The 27,152-nt window shown below is 40.8% G+C and overlaps 1 protein-coding gene across 1 annotated transcript in view; it reads left to right on the forward strand.

Annotated features, from left to right (window-relative positions):
• LOC150088174 (uncharacterized) overlaps positions 1 to 27,152 on the forward strand; it is a 137,168-nt gene that overhangs the window by 86,953 nt on the left and 23,063 nt on the right. Inside the window, exon 4 of the mRNA XM_090370601.1 lies at positions 20,087 to 20,240. Within this exon, the coding sequence (XP_090226727.1) occupies positions 20,087 to 20,240 (154 nt within the window). The remainder of the gene's footprint in view (positions 1 to 20,086; positions 20,241 to 27,152) is intronic.

Below are 27,152 nucleotides of genomic sequence, written 5' to 3' on the forward strand. Positions count from 1 at the left end.
GATGTTTTGAACAATACCTCAAATTCATCAAATTTATTTACCAAACTCCTAACATTGGTGTACACGCAAGTATACCTGCACCTGTTTCTATTCTTAGCTACCCTAACACAACCCATGTGTTTACTTGTACCGCAATGGTTCCCAGCAGTCTCTGAAATACCATGCATCTTGTTTTCCAGGCTTCTGCTCATTCTAATAGAAGCAGTGCAAGAATCTTTCACCTCTGCCAGTGGCTACTGTCAATCTATTGGTCTTTGTCTCCCCCCAAGCTAGCAGTTTTCCGACCCACCTAACACTGCCTCGATAGCATCAGCAAATATTCTTGCACCCTTTCTATTTAAGTGTATCCCATCCCTGTAGAAGCAATCTCTCCAGTTAACAAGTACAGTCCAGGCTGAAAAAAATTCTACCCCTTGAGCCTTGCACAATCTTTCCAGGGCCGAATTGATCGACAAGGCTCTCATCATATACTCCCTCCTATCGTGTCTGGGCAGAATTGCAGACACTTTCAAATTCAACCCTAATTCTCGGCTTTTGTTCAACAGTGACCTGTGCTTGTTAAGTAATTCTGCCAGTCTCCTACTCTTAATATTATTAGTGCCAACGTGTACAACTATATCACCTTTTGTGCCCTTAAAAGATGATATTAGCTCTACAACGTCATCAACCTTTGCCCCTGGCAGACATACCCTGGTCCTGTTCCACCTATCTTTTTTACAAAGCATGTTCCCCGTTTCCCTGACAATAGAGTCACCAACAACTACTAGTTCCTTCGGGACCAGCGCATTCTGCCTTGGGGGTTGTCTCTGTGTCACGCGATTCCCAAGTGCAAGCTCTAATCCTTAGATCATCATGTAGTTTGTGGATCCATATACACAAAATCCTTTTTTGGAACTATTGGTAGCTCTAACTAAACGATCATCATCAAAAGGCATCTTTATGCGGAACCCATATGGAACTAGGCCAGGTGCTGTACATCTGTACGCAAATCTTAAATGCTGTTTCTGTTTGGCCTCTGTCATGCTATATCTCTCAAATTCGCGGATGCGCCGCACTACGGAGTGACCATAGTTATTAAGGATATCTCCAAATAGGCCTACAAGGCTGGGACAATTCATATTGAACACTTAGACTTTACACCAGCCGGTATTCAAATAAACAAATTTCAATCCTGCAACTAAAACACTTTATTTACAATCAAATAAAATACAAGCGTATGAAATGAAATAAAATATATAGTAGTCTAAATCTGATGTGATTTTATTTACAATAAAATAAAAATATGTATATAAAATAAAATATGATGATAAAAGTGATAAAAACAGTTAATAAAATACCGTAACAACTGTAGCTTTCGGAGACAGCGGTCTCCTTTCTCAACAGCATATTTCTGCTGTTTGGCACATCCTTAAAAAGTCCAATTCAGCCTTAAATTTATTTAGGCTAACAACTTCCACAACAAAGGATGGAAGTCTGTTCCACCAACCAACTACCCGCTGGCTAAAGGTAAACATCTGCACATCTGTCCTACATATGTCTTTCCTCAATTTGAATTTATGCCCTCTCAGGTGATTATTCTGAGGAAGAATAATCACCTGAGAGGGGAAGAATCACATCAGCATTGAGCATGCTCAAACCATTCAAGGCTTTATGCACCTCAATCAGATCACCTCGCAGGTGCCTAGTCTCCAGACACTGTAATTTGCAAAATTTAAGCCTTTCTTCGTAAGAGCAACCCTTTGTTCCATTCACTAACCTTGTTGCCCTTCTCTGTACTCGTTCCAGCAGCTCTACATCCTTCTTAAAATGAGGCCTCCAGACCTGTATACAGTACTCAAGGCGTGGCCTGACCATTGCCTTATTACAAGGGGATAATGACTTCCTTATCACCATTACAAGGGGGTAATCACTTCCTTATTCCTGTTAGAAAAATTCCTGTATATCATTGACAAGACACCATGAGCTACTCTTGCAGACCATATGCACTGCTCAGAAAACTTCATATATCTGCCTACTCAATTACCCCCAGGTCCTTTTCGTTCTCTACCACTGTCAGTGTAGATACCACAGATTTGATATGTCACTCTGGGGTTACTGCTTCCCATATGTAGTACTTTACATTTGTCAATGTTTAACTTCATTAGCCACCTCTCAGCCCATCTGCTCAACTTTTCTAGATCCTGTTGCAGCAGCATAGTGTCAGTAGTGTTCTTAACAACCCTGCCAACCTTCCTATTGTCTGCAAACTTGGACATTAAGATTGATATACCATCATCAATACAGAAAACAACAATGGACCCAACACTGAACCCTGAGGGACTCCGCTAATAACATTAGTCCACGATGAGCAGTGTCCATTGATTACCACTCTCTGTCTCCTCCCACTCAACCATCCCTTTATGCATAGCAGCAATTTGCCTCCAATAGCACACTGCTCCAATTTGTGCAGCAGTCTTCCATGTGCAACAGTATCAAAAGCCTTTCTAAGATCCAAGTATATAATATCAAAGTTATTCCCTGCATCTAGTTCTTTTGTGACTGCATCATAGTATCCAATCAAATTGGTCAGGCAAGACTTCCCATTAACAAAACCATGCTTTGTCCGAGCTATAGCTGAAGTCTTGTCTAGATGATCCTGCAGTGCTTCTTTAACCAGTGCCTCCATTGATTTCCCTGGAAGACGAGTTAAACTAACAAGTCTATAATTACTTGTGTTGCCATTTTATCCTCCTTTGTGAATTGGGGTCACATTTGCACATCTCCAGTGCATGGGTACCTCCCCTGAGTTCAAAGAAGCTCTCATAATTATGGCTAAGGGTTTGCTTACTTCCTTTGCTACATCCTTTAATATAATTGGATAGACTTTAGTTCAACTCCACTAAGTGTATAAGTTATTTTGGGGTTACTGTTCCTGAGGTGTTATATCTTAAAATTTGCTGGATTAAAGCACAGCTGCCATTTTTTTTTGACCGTCCCTGAAGTCTATCTAAGTCACTTTGAAGAAGCTCTACTTGGCAGTGATCATTATCCACTATTTCTTTCAAAACAGTCCGAACACGTGGAGCCACCATCCAACATCCATTTACTGTCCAACTTCAAACTCACAGAACCAACTTTTCATCTTCCTCGTTTATTCATTCAACTGCCGTTTTCTGGAACAACCTTCCTTCATACGTATTTGCTGAAAATTACAGTCTACAGAAGTTCAAGTCCAATGTCAACAAATATCTTCTTTCGTCCTCTCAACTTCCAACCCAAGCACGGTTCTAAGTACTATAGATTCTAATACCTCTCGTGTTTGGGGTTTACATAAAAAAAAAAAAAAAAAAAAAGCATCACACACATTCCATCTTGCATGTCAGCACACTTCTTTGTCAAATTGCAACGCTCCTTATCACCCAATCACTCCAAAAGGAGGTGCATATTGGATGTTCAACAACAGCCTTATATAAGATGGAATATATCTCAAAGCTACATAACCTAATATCCAATCTCACCCAACTCAAAGACAGAATGGAACCCATCAACACATGGTGGCCCAGATTTAAAAGTGAACTGAAATTCTTACAAATCTAGAACCATCAGAAGAGTCAACAAAAGCATGTTAACCTCTATCAATTTGAGCAGGGACTAAAGCAACTCCTACCTGATAGCAAGCTGATCAGTCAACTTTACAGGCCATTCAAACTCACATGGAATATTCTGCAAAAAGTGGCCTACTGAGATCAAGACACTCACATAAACCTATCTGATGCCCTTGCCAAGTATTTTTTTCTCAGTAGAAACAGACATCACAAAGCAAGTATCAAGAAATATATAGCCCTAAAGAAACATCTACAAAGTCAACCAAGGAAGTTGTTTTAGGAATTAAAAAAATCTCCCCTTATGGCTCAGTGCAGTACAGAAAACCAATGATTCTACAAGAACTGAGAGCAACATGCAAAGAGCCAAAGAACAAATATCCAGGTCTAGATGGATTGACTTCAGAATTCTCCTAAGCCTTTTGGGATCCACTTGGAATGCTACTCTTATGAATGCTTGAAGAAGTACAATCCCATGGACTGCCTGGTTCAGTCACTACCTCTGTTGCATGACTTATTCCCAAGAAGGAGGATCTCAGAAACCTCTAAATCTGGCACCCAATATCCTTAATGAACAGAGATTGCAAAATAATTTCCAAAACCATTGCCAGTCGATTGAATTCCACTCTACCTGATACCAGAGGGCGCGGAGAACCTGGCCACCCGCAGAGGTAGTCTATCTAAGACATCAATACCAACGGCTACGCAATGCCTACACTGAAAAAATAAAGAAAAATAAGAAAGCCTCCTGGGAGTGACTAGTCTCTGCAACCGGAAATGAGGACCCCTGGGGGGTTGTATACAAAATAACCACAAATAAGCTCCCCAGGGGGGAAATAATGACGGCAACAAAAACGCCTCAAGGATCCCTCACTAAAACATGGGATGATTCAATTAATAATATTCTAAATACAATCATTCTAGAACCCCCAGACAACCTCAGTGACAAGCAAGAAGAAATCTCCCAAGCGAACGAGGCATACGCATCGCAACAAATGGAGCCCCTTCTGAAGGAGCTACAAAATGCTGCGGCACAGATGCGAAATAGGAAATGCCCGGGACCGGACCTCCTGGAGCCGGAGCTGATCAAAAAGGCTGTGGAACACATACCTGGCCTCCTGCTCAAACTTCTAAACTGCTGCCTGCAAGCGGGGAAATTTCCGACATCCTGGAAAACCGCAAATCTGAAACTCATCCTGAAGAACCCTAACAAGCCACCAGAACAACCGGATTCCTACCGACCGATAGCTTTACTGACTACCCTGAGTAAACTATACGAAAGGCTGTTGCATAAAAGAATTATGAACCACTACAAAGCTGCAAACCTAGAATCACCAAAACAATATAGATTCAAACCGGGATTATCAACCATAGAAGCAGTCCAAAACGTTATATTCAAAGCAACCCAATGCGACAGGAAGTACTTCCTAGTCATTGCAGTGGACTTCGCAGGGGCGTTCGACACCCTGTGGTAGCCGAGCGTCCTCGGCCGGCTCCGGGAAGCAGCGCTCCCAACAAACCTCTACAAGTGTATAAAGGATTACCTAACTGACCGAAGAATTGAGGTGGTAACACCTTTTCGAAAAGTGGCTCGATGGGTCCGCAGGGGCTGCCCCCAGGGCTCGGTCTTGGGGCCACTCATGTGGAACATTGTCTTTGACGACTTCCTGGCTCAGGACTTGGGCGAAGTGAGCTGCCAGGCCTTTGCTGACGATTTGGTCCTGATGGTGGAGGCGGACTCCAGATCGGGCCTGGAGACTCATGCAAACCAGGCAATACAGGTGTTACAGGATTGGGCAAAGCTACACATGTTGAAGATCTCACCCACGAAGAACGAACTCGGTTCTACTGAAAGGAGTGCTTGACATCCACAGACCACCGCAAATAAAGATAGCAGGAGCAACCATCAAACTTGCAAAACAAATGCGATACTTAGGAATTACAATCGATAGTAATTTATCCTTCACCCCTCACATCATCCACCTGAAAGAAAAACTAAGGAATTACGCAGCATTAATAGCAAGAGTCTCACGCATTGACTGGGGATTAAACAGAAAAACCCTGTCCCTGTATTACAAAGCAATTTTCATCCCAGCCATTACCTACAGATCCCCGATATGGTACAAAAAAGCAGGAACAGTAGTAAATAGAAGATACCTGGACACAATCCAGCGTAGCATTATGCTCATCATCTCTCGTGCATGCAGAACAGTGAGCACGCACGCCCTCCAGGTCTTGACAGGAGTCCTCCCACTGGACTTGGAGGTGACTCGCTGTGGGCTCATGTACCACCTGTCTAAGGGAACACCCACTACCATCTATGGACTCACCCTAGAACCAAACAACAACCGCAAAGCAGAAAAGCATAGAATCGTGGCTCACCTGCTACAGCTGTGGCAGGACAGATGGACAGCATCAAACAAAGGCGAAGTGACGAAGAAATTCATACCACTGGTTGGCAAGACGTATCCAGAAGCCCTCCCCCCCCCATGGTTTAACCCGTGGTTAAATGCAACGTACTTACTAACGGGCCATGGCCCATTCAAGGCAAAATTGAACATGCTGGGCATAACGGAGGAGCTAACTTTCAACTGTGGTGAGCCTGAAACATGGCATCATATAATGCACGACTGTGAGTGCTATGAGGAACACAGAAGCCTGCTAATAACTAAAATACAGTACATACCAAAAAATAAAGAACACCATCTCTTGGACACAGAAGACGACTACGCGGCTTTCAGCCAATTTGCACGAGAAGTCTTTGACCGAAGAAGAACGGAAATTGCCATCCACAATGAATGAAAGTAAATTACATGCTCGAAGAAAATCGACCACCCCACAAGACTGCAAAGAGTAAGAGGAAATCAAAATGAGCGTGGAAGAAGACAACCCCGACCAAAGTGAGGCCATAAATGGATCAAAGGACCCAACAGGACCCTACAAAGATCAAGAAAATAGCAAAGTGACAAGGAACCTGGTCAGACACTGCCATAGGAACTAACCGACGAAGATGATTACATGCAAACAAACCAAGTGACAAAAAGCCCGGACTGGACATAAATGCAGGAACTACTTGCATTACACTATATGGCGGTCCGAATAGGACTCCCTAGTCCCATTCAACTTTAATTCCCAATCCCCAGGCAGGGGGGAGACGGTTTCCTGTTTTCCCCCTGCCACTCCCCGCTTCTCTACCTCTGGTGGGGCATGGGCCTGCCCCACTGCTTTTGGGGACACCTACTCTATTGTCCCCATACTTCTGGCTTTTCCCCCCAGTCTTTAGTCTCCCTCACCTACTCTGTCTATACACCAGCGAACGTCCCACACAATGTTAAAAATTAAAATATGTCCAAATTCAAACCGCGCACGCAAAACTCTTTCGGCTTAAACCTTTTTCAGCGATTATTTTATTTTATTTATTTATTTATTTTTTAAGGCCCTAGCCACTGAAATCTCAGGAAACTAGGTAGCAGGGCCTGCCAGAGTAAAATATCAATTACTGGGTACCTGGTCTGCCTCCACGAGGCTAAGTGTGGACAACGTTGGGCCCCAGCAGGGGTCTAGCGGCTAAATGGCCAGAAGAACAACGAAACACAACACTACACTTACAAAATCCATACACTTTTAAATCTCTGGCCTTTACAGTGAACCGTTACACCTACAATGAAAGCAACGCGGAGTTGGGGGAAACCTCCGGTGCTGCTAGACACGAATACACTTTACACTTTAATCAACAAAAAATGCACTCTATACCATGAAGATCAATACACAACTATCTTCATCTGATCTGTGACTTCCTCTCCACTGCAACATCCAACAGGAATACCTAACACTAATTAGCTTTGACCAGGAAAAGGCTTATGACAGAGTAGAGAACAGCTACCTTTTTGACACTCTGAAAGCATTTGGACCCTACATCATCCACACAATCCATCTGCTATACAAAGAGGCCAAATTGTACTTGAAACTGAATAATAAGCTCACCCGCACCTTGCCATACTCTAGAGGGATAAATCATGGCTGTCCACTCTCTGCACAACTTTACATACTGGATATAGAACATTCCTAAAAAAAATTTCCACCAGTCTACTATTCCAATGAATGCTGCTGAATAATTGTGGCATCATCTGCTGCTCTGCAGATGATATCACAATTATTATATGCAATGAGAGTGAGTGAATTTGAAATCATCCAAAACACATAATCTCTACACTGAAGCATCAGGTGCAAAACTAAACAACTAAAAGACCAGTGGTCTCTGAGCTGGGTTGGAAAGCCAGAACTGACTCCCCCATCCAATGCAAATGTTAGAAGAAGAGGAAGAAGAAGAAGAAGAAGAACTCTTTATTGCATACAAAATGCACATGCTGTACACAACCCTTTATGGCTACAAGCCAGGGGTTTACAGTAAAGGCTAATACAAGGTTACAAAGGCTAATACAATATTACAGTAAAGGCTAATACAATGTAATAAACAAGGATGAGATAGGAGAAAAAAATAATATTATTACTAATTATACAAGTGTAGGAAAGCAAATGAAAACTTTACATATGAACATATATACACAACAGCATGTTATCATGTTAAATTATTCTCCAGGGAGCAGTCTTTTTACAGTGCTGGAGTCATCTAAGCAGGAGCAGAAAGTTGGAACAATGTAGTGAGGGATCCATGGAAGTGATGGATAGGTCCTTGGGAGCAGGTTCTAATGTCCTGTGACATGGTCCTGAGAAGGAAGTGGATGGAGTAAGTTCTGCCTGTATTTTTTATCCAATGCGAACTTGTGGAGGTCGCCATCCGAGGAGTATATGTACTGCAGCATTTGCACGGTTAAGAACTGATCGGATAACTTTAACTGGATTGGCCCGAAGTCTTGGGACTGGGATCCTCCAACCGCAATCAGCCCAGAAGTCTGGGTCCGAAATAATGCCAACGATCATTTTTACAGCAAAGACGAGTCTTCTCTCATGGATAATGGCAAGAAGACAGCTGATGTTTAGAGCTGCTGCCATCTTTTGGTACAGGGGGAAGCCGAAAATTCCATATGGCCCACTTCAATAGCCAAAATTCGCCTGCAAAAATCCGTCTCAGATGCGTTGCGGCAGTTGAGGTCCAGACTTCTGCTCCAAAATGAATGACTAGATAGACACATGTCTTAATATACCTGCATGCAATGGCCTGGTCATGGACATGCATAAGTTGTTGCCTAAGCATCCACAGGAGTCAACAGAATTTTTTTTTGCAGATGGTCTATGTGTGGTAGAAAGGAGAGCTTCTGGTCAAAAATAATGCCCAGATCGGTGTGTTGCTGAACAGCAGAAATCGCGGATCCTCTTATATTGGGTTGCACCATTGTTGGGTTCCGTTTGAGCGAGAAAGTCAACTGTTTCGACTTCTTAGGATTGATGTGAAGGCCGAAACCGGAGAGGAAGGCCTCGAGGTTCTGTATTTTCTGTACGATTAAGACATTTGTATAGTCAGCAGTGTCTCCGGGGTTGATAGCAGTGAACAGCTTTATATCATCAGCGAAGGTGATAAATATCAGTTCGGCCCGTCACGAAAGGCAGAAGAATAGTTGAGAACAAAATACCAGAGAGGACCCCACCTTGTGGGACTCCAGCTGTAATAGTTCTGGTGTAGCGCAGAGCACGTCTCCGCCAATGAGGTGTAATACTCACGTAATAGACTTACCAACGCATGAATGGATACGGAATCAAATGCTGCCTGGACGTTGATATAAGTAACAGTGATTTCTGAACCGTGCTCAAAAGCCTCGAGGATCTTGGTAGTGGTGGTGACTAGATTTGTAGCGGTGGATCTTGACAGGGTGGCATAGTGGATCTGCGGTGGCTGATGTGGCATTATTTGCGTGGTTAACGTTTTCAGAAGAGATTTCTCAAATATCTTTAATAGGTTTGATGCAGAAGAAATAGGACGGAAGTGACTGGGCTGAGAAGCAGAGCGTATTTTTGGCAGTGGTCTTACTAGATAGACATGCCATATAGGAGGGAAGAATTTTTGATGGATTTTGTTGAATAACGACAGAATGGGAACAACAATAAATGTACTCGGGCATTTCAGCATAAAGTGAGGAATCCCGTCAGCGCCGGATGCAGCCATAGGTGCTAAACTATTTATTGCATCAATCAGTTGATATTTGGTGAGTTGAACTGAATTTAAGGGGTCTGTTCAAATCGGACTGATTGGGAATTCCATTGGTGTAGTGGATTCTGGCTGAGCTGCAAACCTAGTTATGTGGTCGAGCCAACTGCTCAGATTGAGTGAGTCGATGGCGTCCTCTGATTTGCTTCTATGGAAGGGCTTCCCTTTATTTATGGTAGCCTCTAGGTGAAGTTTTATTGTCTCCCTCTTGTTTCTAATAAAAAGAGCCCTAGCTCGAGAGAATGCAGTTCTGTCCGACGGTGAGCCGGAGTTTTTCCACCGCTTGTGCATGTTCTGTTTGACGTGGAAGCTTTCAGAGACTTTTGGACTCCACCAGGCCCTTGAATGCTCTGTAATGGTTAGCTTCTTTGTTGCAGCATAGAGAGAGAGAGATAGTGGATATCCATCTTGTCATTAGGTCAATTCCAAGTTCAGGGTCGCATTTCTCAAGGACATCCCATGGAATTGCCTGGGCGGCATAAACACACCTTTCGGGATCGAGGTATTTGGGCGCTGTAATTGTTTTGGCTGTGACTTTCCTCCTGCCAGAAGTGATGAGCATTTCTGTTTGCACAGAGAGAATGATCAGACTGTATGTTGCTTGTCGGGTTTTGATTAGCTACACAATTTTCTTACGCAAACACGAGGTCCAATGTGCTTTCACCCCTTGTGGGTGGTGTGCTCACCAGTTTAAGACCTAATATGTCTAGATGCTGACTCAGTCTTCTCTTGAGACTCCCCAAGGTATTTGGGAGATTGAAATCCCCACACACGATATGCTTCAGTGATGAATGGAGATGGTTAATCAGCTAATTGAGGAGTTCATCAGCTACTTGTGCGTGTGGAACTGGTGGGATATACACTGCGATAATGTTGAGAGAAATGTTCTGGCTGTTGTTGTTTTTAGGTTTTAGTGTGACTAGAACTGCCTCAAAAAAATCAGACTGGCTCGATACTGAGTGGAGGATAGAAAATACCTGCTCATTGAACAAAATTGCTACTCCTCCTCCCCTGCGGTTTTCTCTAGATGTACACACCATCTGATATCTTGCAGGCCAAGTAGAAGAAAGTGTTTCTTCACTGGGATCAAGTCAAGTTTCTGCGAAGCAAACCACGTCCATTGAACTGGACAGCAAGAGCTCCTCAACTTCATTCAATTTGTTCCTCATGGATTGCACATTTTGAAATAGGAGTTGGAATGAAGCGGGTCTCCTGACCTTGACGAGGGATGTATACTGTCTGGTCCACCTGTGATGAAGACGGACAGGGATCGTAAAATTCGTAGATAGAGATGATGGAGATTTTGAGTAGTTTTCAATCACCGTTGAGTCCCTTTTCCGTAGGTATGTTAAAGGCGAAATATGGAATTGCCCTTTTGCTATGGCCAATCCCATGTAGAGCAGTTCGGTTGTTAGTTGGGAATGGATATACATCGTCTAGTCAGAGTCTGGACACCTCTGACGGGTATTGCTTCTTTTCTGCTTCGTGTTTCATAAAATGGCCTGATGATGGTGCTGAGGGGCCATTTGGTACACGTTCCAATCCTTTCAAACTGGCTTCTGTCACAATAGATGCGAAAAGAAGCATAAGATGTGCTATGAGTGTTCAGTTTCTGAATCTGTAAATTCAACTGGAGTTCCTCAAACAGTACATCAGTGATGAGTTTTTCTGACGTATCCGTAGCCAAACGTGATACAAACAAACTGCTTGGGGAGAGTTGGGGTGATGAACCAACCGGTTTGAAAGGCTGAAGCTTCGAAACTAGTGCGGTGCCCATCCAAATGTTTTTGTTCCTATTCGAACTGTTTTGATTGGTAGTCTGGGCATTTTCCGGTTTGGCATCCAACACCAAGTTGGTGGCAGACCTGGTAGTGGTCCGGGTTTGTTTAGGGCTAAGTGACGAGTGAATTCCTGCGTGCAGTTCAAGGGCGTGTGATGTGGCATTTTGGTTTCTGTACTGATCAGGACTTACTTAGTCGGGTGGCACATGAACACCATTTGTTTCCTTGGGCAGGTTTAGCTTGAGCACATTTGAATATGATTTAGCTCTCTCAGAGGGGTGTTCAATGCAATATCTTGTTTCTCTATTACGCTCATGTTCCAGCGAGTGACACAAATATCTGGGAGTGTATCTAGGCAATACCCCGAATTCCTCCCAAAAAAACTGGTGTGAATAGATAAACCACTTCAGTGGAAAACTAGGGAAATGAAGAAGACTGTGTGCTAGATCTTCGCTGAGAGGCAGAGTGCTAGTTATCAACCAGATTGCAGCAAGTGTTCTTTGGCATGCTCTCAAAGTTCTAACTCCATCAACTCCAAGCATCCATCAGAAGCTTCCTCTGGAAGAAATCCAACTGGATATCCTTGTCTAAACTCTGCCAACCGCTCACTCACAGGGACAGGGGTTAGTCTTCTCTGAAGACAAAATCACAGCATTCTGGACCATTTTTCTAAAGACACTAAATTAAACATACATACTCTGTCACTACAGATAAACTACTAGCAACAATCACTACGGCTAAGGTGCCTCCATAGTCAGGTGGGCAGGAGCAGCAGTGCGTAGCACACGCTTCTTGATTAGACTGCGGTTTGAGCCCGTGACCACCAAATACGGAGGATGCGGAAAGGTCAGGGAATGACCACCGCATATCCCCGGAGCAATATGGCCTTAGTTGCTAATACTCCCAAAAAAAAACACTATGGCTAACTCTGTCAACAATCATAAGAATGGATATGGCCCAGCATCACTCCAACTACCTTCTTTCTATAAAGATGCACTCTAAGAAACTAAATCTTCATCACTCCCTTGATGGAACATCACTTCCTGCCATACTCTCAGAACTACTTTTCCCTGTACCTGCAACTGATGACCATTTCCTTTTTTCTCCATGGAACTGGGCACGACCAAGGACCATAGGTGACCTCCTATCATTGAAAGGCTCAGAAGATTTGTCTGTTAAATGTAAGGAAGAAACACAAACTTTTGAAATCAGCAATTGCAAAAGTTGCTTCCAGACATCAGCAAAAGAGATTGAAAATGTCACCAGAAGCCATGATATCTTTGCCACCTACTTGTTCCAAAAAAGTATATCAGCTAATTATGTCATGTCATGCAGTTATGATTTTTCCATCGTCCACCTGCAGAGCTCTCTCCACATCCTCTTCCACACACCACGAACCACCATCTTACTTTCAGTGGAACCTTCCTTAGAGGCAGCAATATTCTTAATCCCAGTTACGCTACACTGGTTCAGATTATGTGCCTCAAATTACTGCTTCTGCATCTCTCCAGGAACTCTGGAAAACACATACCTGGCCTATCCTGTGAACAAAATGATTGAGTTATGCACTGGATGCTGCAAGGCTTACCTACAAGCACTTCCACACTCAGGAGAGGACTACTAGTACCTACTTCACTCTGAACAGACAACACACACACCATATGCAACTACTTATCGATTGCTGTGAAGGCCATCATTTACAACTTCTACTTAAAACATACAAGAGCAGTGACAATGTGCCTTCTGTTCACACATCAGCAGAACATCTCAAGTGGAGCCTATGGAGGAAGTTGCAGACCAGAATTCTGCTCATATTTCACCATCACAGGCCTCAAGTTTTCATTCCTCTCAACAGAGAATGGAACAGTGTAGGTCATCTTTTCATCATCACTGAAGAGTCTATCACAGAGGTTCCCAAACTTTCTCAGTTCACGGAACCCTTAGTGTCCCAGTAATTTTTTCACGGCACCTCTAGGCCAATAGAAATACCTAACACAGTGGTTTTTGATCTTGAGAGGGAGATGTGCTTCTTGTCAACCAGATGGTGGTAAAAGTGCTATGGCACACCCTCAAAGTTCTACCTCCACCTACCGACATCCTCCAACTCCAAACTTTTGCCCAAAACTTCCTCCGGAACAAAACCAATTGGATATCCTTCTCTAAACTCTGCTAGCTGCTCATTCATGGGGAACAGGGATTGGTCTCCCTTCAAGACAAAATCACAGCATTCAGGACCAATTTTCTTCTAAAGATACTGCAAATGAAGCAGACATACTCTGTCACTAGGGATAAACTATTAGCAACAGTCACTAGAGGGATAACTCTATCAACAATTCTAAGAATGGATATGCCACCAGCATCACTCCAATTATCCTCCTCCTATAAAGATGCATTGCACCACTGGAAGGAGCTAAATCTTTATCACACACTTGTTGGAACATCACTTCCAGCTGTACAACATTTGATCAGTCTCTTCTTTTGGTCACATTCAACATGTGATCTTAAGAAGAGAATGATCAAGTGTCAAGACTAATTTCTTGAAGTGAAAATGTTCTCTCCAAGGTTACTTTATCTTAATTGTAAATAGAATGTAAATAGATTATTATACACTGAAAATGTATTTACTGTAAATACATGTACACTGTGCTGCCACTTTATTAGGTACACCACTGCTGTGCACACAAATGGTTCATCCCGCAACGTTGCAAGTCACATGACCACAGTTGTGGATATTAATGCAGCAGAACAACCTTTCTAATATAAGTTAAGTGTACAAACCGTAGTAAGAATGGGAAAAAGGAATGATCTAACGGACTTCGAATGTGGCATGGTAGGTGCAAGACGTGCTGGACAAAGCATCTCTGAAATGGCAGTTCTCCTGAACTTTTCACGCACCACAGTTTCAAGGGTGTATCAAGAATGGTGCAACGAACAAAATATTGCAACGGATCACTAGTTGCACTTTGTTGCGAATGGGCTAAACAGCCAACGGCCACATCGCGTACCTTTGTTATCAATGAAGAATGAGAGCATGCCTCCTGTGGGCACAGCAACACCAGCACTGGACTATCGAGGATTGGAAAACAGTTGCTTGGTCTGATGAGTCAAAGTTCCTGGTGCATCATGTTGATGGAAGGCTCAGAATTTGGCAAAAACAACATGAATCCATGGACTCGTCATGTCCGACAACTACTGTGCAAGGTGGTGGGGGCAGTGTTATGGTGTGAGGAATGTTTTCTTGGCACACATTGGGTCTATTGATACCCATAGATTCATGTCTGAATGCCACATCGTACCTAAACATAGTTGCTAACAAGTGCATCCGTTCGTGTTGACAGTTTATCCTCAATCAGATGGTTACTTCCAGCAGGATAATGTGCCGGTGCAAAAAGCCCAGATCACTATGGAATGGTTCCAGGAACATGGCAATGACGTTTCTTTGCTGCAGTGGCCCACTCATTCTACGGATCTCAATCCTATTGAACATCTTTGGGATGAGTTGGAAAGTGCTGTTCGCTGCATGCCTAAACCTCTGTCAAATCTCAAGGAACTGTGACACACTCATGTCTGCATGGTACTCCACTGCTGCAAAACATTTTCGGCATCTTGTTCAATCCATGCTTAGATGAATTCAGGCTGTTTTGAAGGCTAAAGGAGCCTCAACACGCTACTATGTAAGTGTACCTAATAAAGTGGCAGCACAGTGTATATACAGGCAGGTTCCACATTACGAGATTTTTTTCCAAGTATCAACAAAATCGAAAATATGAACATTAATTGTAAAAAATGAATGTTAAACATTCATAAATACTGCATTTCAAACCACGCACTTTGGCTATACAATACAGTGTACCCCGCTTTACGATATTAATCCATTCGAGAGACACCATCGTATCGTGAAAATATTGTAGTGTGAACCCAGTAGCACACTGTGCTTTGGTAATTGTTCCACAACCTCGGAAGTTGAAATTTTCGCTATATAACTAAGAGGTGTTAGTTCTAGGTGGTAGATGACTCTCATCAACCGGTGCACCACTTTGCTTATTCGAGGCTTGAAATGGTGGAACCCATGTTTAGTCTCTAGAGCTAAGTTCCGGTCAACCCTTCCCCATCTCCATCATGCAGTATGATTGATGACTTTTGAGGTTATGATGAACATTGTGGCGAGAACCAATATTCCTTATATTTTGAGGGTACAGCTCTAAAACGGTGTTCGCAAGCCAGCCGCTAGTTAGTACACCGGATTGAACCTATTGGTAACTCTCTAGGAGGCTTCCAGATCAGCTAGTGTATAATCTTGTTCCTCTACTCTACCAGATAGTGACTGGAGGGGGTCTGAGTAGTGTGTATGTGGGGAGCATTGTCGAGTCCACGTTATGTCAAGGATCTGGATATATTCTTACAATGTGTATGCCATATCCAAATATTTCATTACTTCATACAGCATGTCTTGCTCTATTAGTTTGTCATTGCCAAACTAATCGAGCAAGCTTATCTGCGAAAAGATCTAAACCTCCCAAACACTTCCTAATTCATTTCACAAATATACGTGGTCTCAATTCTAATCTCAACGATGTCCATTTCCACTTGCAGTCTGCCAAACCCCATGTACTTTTTCTGACAGAATCTCAGTTATCGGTAGATTCAACTACTGATCATTTCAGATGCCCAAATTATTCGCTGTATGATTCCTTTTGCCTCAAAGGTGGTACTTGTGCATATGTTCATTCTGATATTCCATATCAGAGACTTGGCAATTTGGAATCCCCTCTCTTTGATCTTCTCTGGCTTAAAATCTCTCTACCTCATTATGTCAAATTTATCTGTTGTCTCTACCATTCTCCCAACTCCACTAATCACTTGGAGCTCTTTGACTTCCTCTCTTTGCAATTTAACTTTCTCCAGTCCAACTTTTCTAACAGTGAGGTAATTTTCCTTGGTGATTTTAATGTTCACAACTCCCGCTGGCTTCCATTTTCTAGTCACACCGATTGTTCATTTATCTACAAGAATACCGGACAATCCTAATCATATAGCCAACACGCTTGATCTTTTTCTCACAAACAACCTAAGTACACGGTCGAAGTGAGTGGTCCTTTAGGCACTTCAGATCACAACTTGATGATTGTCTCTTCTCCAATCGAGCCTTTATCTCATGGCTATTCCCAACCTCGTGTTGTTTGGCATTACAAGAATGCAAAATGGGATGACTTGCGAGATTTCTTTTCCTTGGTCGGATTACTGTTTCAAAACTTCTGATGTCAACGTTTGCTCAGATCGTGTCAGTGAAATTATTCTTGCAGGAATGGAATCCTTTATCCCACACTCCACTTTAAAATCTCGTCCTTTATCTAAACCTTTGTTTTCCAATGAATGTGCTAAGGCTATTCAAGAGAAGAATGTTGCATATCGTAATAGGCTTGTTTCTAATTCTTCAGTTTCATTTTCTGCCTACACCAGCTTTTCCAACTTTTCTAACAGTGAGGTAATTTTCCTTGGTGATTTTAATTTTCACAACTCCCGCTGGCTTCCATTTTCTAGTCACACCCGATTGTTCATTTATCTACAAGAATACCGGAGGTTATGATGAACATTGTGGCGAGAACCAATATTCCTTATATTTTGAAGGTACAGCTCTAAAACGGTGTTCGCAAGCCAGCCACTAGTTAGTACACCGGATTGATCGCAACAATAGTAAAGCAATAATTAATTAATCGAAACTAGAGTTTGAACAGGCTAAGAGTAGAAAACTTGCTTCTTGCCCTAATGGTAGCCGAGCATTCTGGTCTCTTGCCAAAGCTATTGGTCACAACCTTTGCCCATCTCTGCTCCCACCTCTGTCCAAATCAGATGGTTCTGTTGTCACTTCAGCCAAGGATAAAGCTGACCTGCTAGCATCCCATTTTTCTGCCAACTCATGTATTAATGATCTTGGTAAAAAACGCCTCCCACCATTCCCAACACACTCCATTCAATGCCTCCTGTGGTCTTCCGTCAAAAGGATGTCAGAAGGATTTTGACGAATCTTGATGCTAAGAAAGCTCCAGGTCCCGATGGTATTTCTCCACTTGTTCTCAAAACCTGTGCTCCTGAACGTACTACTGCTCTTGACGGCCTTTTTTCACTTTCTTATTCCAAAGGTGTTTTTCCTTCTGCTTGGAAATTTGCTTATATCTAGCCAGTTCCTAAAAAGGATGACAAATCCCTCCCATCCAATTATTGTCCCATTGCAATTACTTCTACTCTTTCTAAAGTAATGGAGAAATCAATTAACCGCCAGCTCTTAAAGTACCTAGAAACATTCTGTCTGATCAACGATCGCCAGTATGGATTCCATCAGTGTCGATCCACTGGTGATATTCTGGTATATGTTAACCATTTATGGACTAATTCAATGGAATGGTTCGGGGAAACACAAGTAGTTTTTCTTGACATCTCAAAGGCTTTTGATCGTGTTTGGCATAAAGGTCTTCTAAACAAGCTTCCATCTTATGGTTTGACAACTGTTTTTAGTAATTGGTTATCCAGTTTTCTCTCTGATCGTTCTCTGAGGGTGATGGTAGATGGCTCTCTGTCTTCTAACTTCTCCACTAATGCTGGTGTTCCCCAAGGTTCAGTTCTTTCCCCCACTCTTTTCCTCTTGTATATTAATGACCTTCTTCCATTGACTGGAAATCCTATCCATAGTTTTGCCGATGATAGCACATTGCATTCCACTTTCCATTTTGAGAAACCTTGTCCTGCTCAATCAGCTTCAACTTCTTGAAAATCTGCTACCAATTCGTTAAATGCCGATTTTCAGGTAATTCTCCAGTGGGGCAAAGACAACTTAGTTGATTTCAACCCTTCTAAAACTCAGTCTTGTCTTATATCTCACAAAAAGGATTCTTCTGCTCCTACGCTTATCTTTGGTGACACTCCGATTTCTAGGCAAAATGATATATCTCTTTTGGGGATTACCCTGACTTCTAATCTCTCCTGGCACAAGCACATTACAAATATTGCTTCCTCTGCATCTAAAAAATTTGGTTTTCTGTTTCGCTCTCGGCGTTATTTTTCTTTCAAACAGCTGTTCACTCTTTACAAATCGCAATTCTGCCCTACCGTGGAATATTGTTCCCACATCTGGGGTTGTGCCACCAAAACCTCTCTCAGGCTTCTTGATTCCATTCAGAAGAGGGTAGTTAGGTTAATTAATGATTCATCTCTACCAGTCTCTCTGCACTCGCTGTCTCATAGACGTACTGTTTCTGCTGCATGCCTCTTCTACAGATACTTCCATGGGCACTGTTCTTCTGAATTGGCTTCTATAATTCCCGCTCTCTCTTTCAAAACAGTCCAAACACATGCAGCTACCAGCCAACATCTGTTTACTGTCCAATTCAAACTCACAGAACCAACTTTTCATCTTCCTCGTTTATTCATTCAACTGCCGTTTTCTGGAACAACCTTCCTTCATATGTATTTCCTGAAAATTATAGTCTACAGAAGTTCAAGTTCAATGTCAACAAATATCTTCTTTCATCTTCTCAACCTCCAACCCAAGCATGGTACTAAGTACTATAGGTTCTAATACCTCTCGTGTTTGGGGTTTACATAAAAAAAAAAAAAAAAGAAAGAAAGAAAAAAAAAGAGTTCGTTTTTATAGCGTAAATTGTATTAGTTGCCAATGGAAATCATTAAAATGCACTGCACTTTCATCATTATCATATGTTTTGTTATTAGAACCAATTTTGAATGGCTTTGTGATATTTTTCTAAAGCACATTTCTGGAAGTCACTACCATAAAACAAACAATTTGCACTGTCCGGTTTATTGGGCTTTTCTGTTACTGCAAGCAGTTATAAATGGGTAGTAAACTCCATGTTAATGCATTCATGAAAAAATACTGATAGGTGGAATCACAGAGTAGTAAGATACAGAGTGGACACTCGCATAGGCGATAATGTTAATTTCTTTTTTTTTTAAGCTTTGTAAACTTGTTACTCCGCACAAATCGTGTTAGTTGCAATTTGTGCTTCTGTTAAAGAATGCCTATGCATGCTATTGAAATTTATAAAGAAAAGAGAAGATTATCTTGGAGACAAATGCCTCTTGAAGCATTTCTGAAGAAGACGAATCCTTGTGCAACAAACCGAGTGTCAAGCCAATAATGAGTGATCAACGAGTGTGCATTTAGTCAATGATGAAGAATAAACATTCTTTAAAATTTGTAAGTCATAAATAATTTCCTTATTATTATAATTTGCTTGATTTTACAGGTTATGTTTTCATTTCTTTGGATAAATCAATCATTGTTTAAACACAAACTAATTAGCTAACTAATTTCATTGTTGAGAACGTAACCCGTATTTTTAACATTATGTCTATGGGAAATAAATTCCTGCTTTACGAGCATGCGTTAGGAACGAATTAACTTGTAAAGTCGGGAACTACCTATATATATATATGTGCATCATTCCAGTAGTATGTAATAAAGTCACTGCAGTAGAGTCAATTTTGAAATATTCTGTGCTGCCAACTTTGTGTGCAATTTTTAAAACATTGATTTTTTTTGTTAGTCCTTCGGATCTGGATGCTGATGATGAAGATAACCAAGATTATGATAGTGCTGTCAATCAATCAGATTCCACTGTTAGTCTTATTCAAGATGATCATGTAACTCCCATGGTTAATGGTCGACCTATAACACCTTGCACCAGTAGCATTGAAGAGGTAAGTAAATATAATTATTTTTTAACTGAAAGAAATAACATTATCACTGTAGATGATAACATTAATTATATGATTACAGTTAACAGAAGCATAAGTTTTCAATTTGAGCAGTACTTTGAATCACCATATGGCTACAAAAAAAAAAAAAAAAAGAAGTAAACTAGAAGAAACTATTTACAGTAAATGAACAAAGTTTATAATACTATACTTAAAGGAAATGATTATCAGTTTAGGCATTGGCTTTCAGCGCCACTTTTCAATTTCATATTTTCAAAAGTCTTCATTCCTCTGGACTGCAAGATCACCAACCTGATGGTGATTGATACTGCAGTCCATGCATAAACAATTAGGATAGAAAATTTCTATAGTGACCTGAAAGGTCTGCTAATTAATTCAAATGCTTAATAAAATTTTCTTAAAGCAAAATTCAAAAGGTTGTCACTGTTGCAGTTAAAAGAATTTTAAAATTTGACAAACCCTTACTATATCCCTTTTAACTTAAAAACTTAAAAAAAGTTTTTTTTTTTTAAAATAATTTTAACTATGGCTTCCCTGTTTTATTTAACACAGGTCCAATCACCTAAGTGAGCTGTAATTGAACTTCTTGTGTAATGAACTAATAAAAATAAACATTCTTGTTAAAAAAGCAAACTAGAATGAGTGTATTTTCTTCATAAATAAAATGTACAATAACGTTTACCAAGAAGTGTAGTGAGATAGTTTAAACATTTTTTTAAGATTTAAAAACTACAAATGATTTGGTGGCTGCCTGTTTAATTTCTAAAAACTAAGCAGTATTTTTGACATTTTAAAACTAGGAATAATAATGACATTTATTGCCATGCAATTCCCTTTAATTCACTTGCATTGTTTCTTTTAAAAGCACTTATGTTAATGCCATGTCCATTATTGACCACCTTTATAAGAATGATTGTCTTGATAGCAGGTGATTCCGTGTCAAGTGGCCTAATTTTGAAGATGGCCCCTGCTTGGCCATCTTCGATTTTGTTGAAACTTTGAGTAGATGTTTAAACAGGTTTCCAAAGAAGCTGCGCAAAAATTCAGTTCAAAAGATATTATGCTTGAGACACTAGCACCTTTTTAGGAGTTCACTTGTGTTATGCAGAGGAATTCAGAAAAAATTCAGTTTTAAGCGTTACTGTTGCACAACATTGAGAGGTATTGCTCTGAAACTTGGTATACCTAGTTAACTTTTGGCAGAGAATGCAAAACTTTTGGTGTCCATGCTCAAAAACCACATTTTTTACAATGCGGTTTAAAATTAGCACCAAAAAGTTGTTGCGACAAATTTAAGCAAGACTTTGAAATAAAAACTTTTGATACCTTCTTCTTTGGGCATTCCATTTAACATCTGCATGAATTCAGCACAACTAAATATGAGCTCTTATACTTGTTTGCTGGCTGAGATATTTTCCTTCAAAGATAGACTCAATATTTGAAAGTCAAAATTTGACCTATATTTAGGGGTAAATATTTTAATGTGGGACACCTTCCATTCTCTCGTTTTTGCCACCATTGGAAAGAGCAGGTTTTAAGCTACAAGAATCATGGTTTTTCAGTTTTGTATCTTGCTACTTAAGGCCTAAAAAACGGTCTTAAACATTTTATATTTTCCACATAATGTTTGCGTACCTATTTGATGGTGAGGTTTCACATCTCAATAAGGACAGAACTATTGCATTTACAAGAGTGAAATTTTTTATGCAGTTTACTCTGCCCTTTGGTTAAAGGAGAAAGGATATATTGCCAATGCACAAAAAGATCTGTATTTTTTACATTAGGGGTGCAAATGGCAAGAAAAGAAATTGCATGGGTTTGTTTAGTGCAAGTTCCCAAGCCTGAAAAGTGGTCTTTATTCAGGATTCCAAGCATAAAGATGATGTTCTATTGGTTTCTAAGCTTGAAAGAAGTTATAACTGTAACAAACTTTATTTAAAACACAATACAATTTGAAATAAGCAAGTGAGTGTGAGGATATTGAATCACTGCTCTGTAATGGACGGGAATTTTTCATTGATGGTTGATATTACTACTTCAGGCAAGCTATATTGTCATCCCATTGTTGTTTTTGGAGGTGGAAGATTGGCAATAATTTGTTGTTCAGGAATCCAGCAGACATGTATAGCAGGCCAGTGAAATGAGCGAGTTACTCATTTCACTGGAGTAAATTCCACTTCAACACACTGTGTTGAAGTGGGATTTACTCAAGGAGGTAACTACCATGAGAGGTAAAGGGAAGGGTTTTTGTTTCGTAAAGGCGACTATGATGGTCTGAGACAGTATTTAAATTCTATACAGTGGGACCAACTGATGATGTTACCAACAGCAAACTCAAAATGGGAAGCATTCGAGGAACTAATCTTGGAGGCTACCAGGCTTTACATACCAACTAAGAAATATTCTTCAAGGTTTAGGCCTAAATGGTTGTCAGATGAACTAATGAGACATGTGGCAGAGAAGAAAAATGCATGGGATACATACAAATTAATGGTTGACATGGAAGCCTATGATAGATATAAGTTGGTCTGTAACCAAGTCACAAAGGAGATTAGGCAGGCAAAGGCAGACTACGAAAAATCCTTAGCAAAGGATGCAAAGAAAAACAGAAAAGAGTTCTTTCCATATTTAAACTCAAGAAGGAAAGGGATGAATCAGATTGGTCCACTGGATATTGATGGTTCAACAGTTGAGGATCCTGCTCAGGTGGCTAACAATCTAAACGAGTATTTTGCGTCTACATTCACGCATGAGGAGTTATTCAGGAAGGAGAATGATGTAGGTAAAGTAAACATTGGCAGTGAGCTGGATGATTTTGTAATAACTGAGAGGGAAGTGGAGGAGAGATTGTTGAGGATAAACATAAAAAAGGCACCTGGGGTGGATGGGATCTATCCAGTTATATTAAAGGAGGCAGCAAAGGAAGTAAGCAAACCCCTAGCCATAATTATGAGAGCTTCTTTGGACTCAGGGGAGGCACCCATAGACTGGAGATGTGCAAATGTAACCCCAATTCACAAAGGAGGATCAAAGGCTGAAACAAGTAATTATAGACCTGTTAGTTTAATTTCTGTTCCAGGTAAATTAATGGAGGCACTGGTTAAAGAAGCACTGCAGGATCATCTAGACAAGAATTCAGTTATAGCTCAGACGCAGCATGGTTTTGTTAAGGGTAGGTCTTGCCTGACCAATTTGATTGGATACTATGATGTAGTCACAAAAGAACTGGATGCAGGGAATAACTTTGATATTATATATTTGGATCTTAGAAAGGCTTTTGATACTGTTGCACATGGAAGACTGCTGCACAAATTGGAGCAGTGTGGCATTGGAGGCAAATTGCTGCTATGGATAAGGGGATGGTTGAGTGGCAGAAGACAGAGAGTGGTAATCAATGGACACTGCTCAACGTGGACTAATGTTATTAGTGGAGTTCCTCAGGGTTCAGTGTTGGGTCCGTTGTTGTTTTCGGTGTTTATGAATGATATTGATGATGGGATATCAAGTTTAATGTCCACGTTTGCAGATGATACAAAGGTTGGCAGGGTTGTTAAGGACACTACTGATGCTATGCTGCTGCAACAGGATCTGGAAAGGTTGAACAGATGGGCTGAGATGTGGCAAATGAAGTTTAACATTGACAAATGTAAAGTACTACATATGGGAAATAGTAACCCCAGAGCAACGTATCAACTCTGCGGTACTACACTGACAGTGGTGGAGAATGAAAAGGACCTGGGGGTAATTGTGCAGGCAGATATGAAGTTCTCTGAGCAGTGCAGACGAGCTGCAAGAGTATCTCATGGTGTCTTGTCAATGATATACAGGAAGTTTTCTAGCAGGGATAAGGAGGTGATTATTCCCTTGTATAAGGCAATGGTTAGGCCACATCTTGAGTACTGTATACAGGTCTGGAGGCCTCATTTCAAGAAGGATGTAGAGCTGCTGGAACGGGTACAGAGAAGGGCAACAAGATTAGTGAATGGAACAAAGGGTTGCTCTTACGAAGAAAGGCTTAAGTTTTGCAAATTACAGAGTCTGGAGACTAGGCACCGGCGAGGTGATCTGATAGAGGTGTATAAGGCTTTGAATGGTTTGAGCATGCTCAATGCCAATGGGATTCTTCATTTTGCTCAGAATAATCACCTCAGAGGGCATAAATTCAAATTGAGGAAGGACGGATGTCGGATAGATGTGCTGAAATTTGCCTTTGGCCAGCGGGTGGTTGTTTGGTGGAACCGACTTCCATCACTTGTTGTTGAAGTTGATAGCCTAAACAAATTTAAAGCTCAACTGGACAGGTATTTCGAACGAACGGAGGGGTGAAATGGGAGTGGTGTGTTTTTTTTTTTTTTTTGGCTGATGCTGAATAAGCTTGCTTTCTTGCATCATATGCCTCTACTAATGCTAATGCTAATACTCCATGATGATGTTCTTCAATACATCATGTTCTTCAAATGGAATTTCACAAATATTTTCAATCCACCGATTTTTGTCATAAATACAGGCAATATTATTGGTCAGGTTGTAAATTAACAATTGGCACATTGAATATTGGTTTCACTAGTCTGATCTACAAATGTGATGGTGTGTCATTTGATACTCTGCAAACATGAATCTGTCTTGCATCACTAGGAATGAACTGACGATTTTCTCTTGTTCCAGCAATAGTGACCGTCCATGAATCTTTTCTCTTGAAATGGCCTTACTTGCTCAATTTCCTCTCTAGAAATAAAACAGAATTTTATTCCAGTCACATGCTTGTCACAAAATTCAAACATGTTTCTTGGTGTCAGGATTTGGTTTTCAATTGGCCATTGGAGACTTCCACGTGCTGCCAATCATTTTATTGTTCCACCAATTTAATTATATAGTGACTTGCCATGGCTAGTGCCAAAGAAATTCCATTCAGCACTAATATCAAAATCCTTTTGATGATGACACAAATTAATAAAATTCTTGAAATTCTTGTATTTTGCTACAGAACCATCACTGAAGTAGTAAATGTGCCTGATTTCTGTCATGAAACTCTTCAAATATTCAATTAAGTTGGTTAGAAAAACATGCACTGCAATTGTGTCATGTCGAAGGCAGTCACTGATTATGCAGAAACTTATATTCTGAAGTTCAACATCCTTGTAATAAATGACAAATGAATGCAATGTATCATGGCTATTCTCCGAGTGGAACCCTTGAACAACATCTTGCACAACAAATGAATAATTTTCTGCAAAATACATCAAGATGACCAATTCTCCTGTCATTAGGCTTTCCTTTGTTGACTTCAAATGGTAGCTTTGATGTTTAGCAATGTAGTGATGACAGGAAAGATTAAACATCTTTGTACTCAACTCTTCAATAAAATCTTCTGTTGTTAATTGCTTTGTGTCCAGTGTATCTCTGTCATTGTTTAAATTCATTAATATCTTCTGGTTCATTGTTTTCAAAAATATTCTCTAGAAACTTTTTTAATTCATCTGTTCCTGGACATTTTTCACACTGATGAAGCATACAATCTTTTGATTCCAAATCACACTGTTTTACCAATGAGAACCGTGTAATCACATTCAACAGGACTTGCTGCTAGCATTAACTTGAAATTTTGATGGATTGTGCATACACATACAGAATATGTTCCTGGTGCACCGAATTGACACAACGACAGATGGAAGTTTGTTCCAGCAATTAACCACCCGCTGGCTAAAGGCAAATTTCCGCACATCTGTCTTTTCTTAATTTGCATTTATGCTCCCTTAGGTTAATAATCTGAACAAGTGGAAGGATCCCATCAGAATTCAGCGTGCTCAACCCATTCAAGGCCTTATACACCTCAATCAGATCACCATGCAGGTGCCTAGTCTCCAGTCACTGCAATTTGCAGAACTTAAGCCTCTCTTGGTAAGAGGATCCCTTCATTCCGCTGTAGCCTAGTGGTCAGGCGCGCAGGTGCATAAGTACACGTGCCTTGAGTGACCGGGGTTCAAGCCCGTGACTGCTGAATACAGTGCTGTTTCTTGTATTCTGTGTATCTTGTAAAACTCCTCTAACCGCTTGGTCGTCCCGGAGTATAAAGAGAAAATTTATTTTTATTTATTCCCCTCACCAATCTTGTTGCCCTTCTCTGTACATGCTCAAGCAAATCTACATCCTTTCTAAAATGAGGCCTCCAGACCTGTACGCAGTACTCAAGACGAGGCCTGACCATTGCCTTATACAGGGGGACAATCACCTCCTTTTCCCTTTAGCAAAATTCGTATATATCATTGAAAAAACCCCATGACCTGCCCTGGCAACCTGTCTGCATTGCTCAGAAAACTTCATATCTGACTGCACAATTACTCCCAGGTCTTTTTCATTTTCTACCACCTTAAGTGTAGTACCACACAGTTGGTACGTTTCTCTGGGGTTACTTCTACCTATATGCAGTACTTTGCATTTGTCAAGGTTAAACTTCAGTTGCCACTTCTTAGCCTATCTGCCCAAATTATCTAGATCCTGTTGCAGTAGCACACTGCCATTACTGTAATTAACAACCCTGCCAACCTTTGTATCATCTGCAAACTTCGACACTAAGACTGATATATACAAAACAACAGAGAACCCAACACCAAACCCTGTGGGACTCCACTAATAACATTAGTTCATGAAGAGCAGCACCCATTAATTACCACCTTCTGTCTTCTCCCACTCAACCATCCTTTTATCCATTGTAGCAACTTACCCTTAATACCATTCTGCTCCAATTTGTACAATAGTCTTCCATGCACAACAGTGTCAAAAGCATTCCTGAAATCGAAATATATGATATCAAAATTATTTTTTGCATCCAGTTCCTTTGTAACCACATCATAATACCCTATCAAATTTTTAAGACAAGACTTACCCTTAACAAAC

The sequence above is a fragment of the Mastigoproctus giganteus genome, chromosome 3, assembly GCF_048544385.1.
Source record: "Mastigoproctus giganteus isolate SK-2022 chromosome 3, ASM4854438v1, whole genome shotgun sequence".
In the NCBI taxonomy this organism is placed as follows: Eukaryota; Metazoa; Arthropoda; class Arachnida; order Uropygi; family Thelyphonidae; genus Mastigoproctus; species Mastigoproctus giganteus.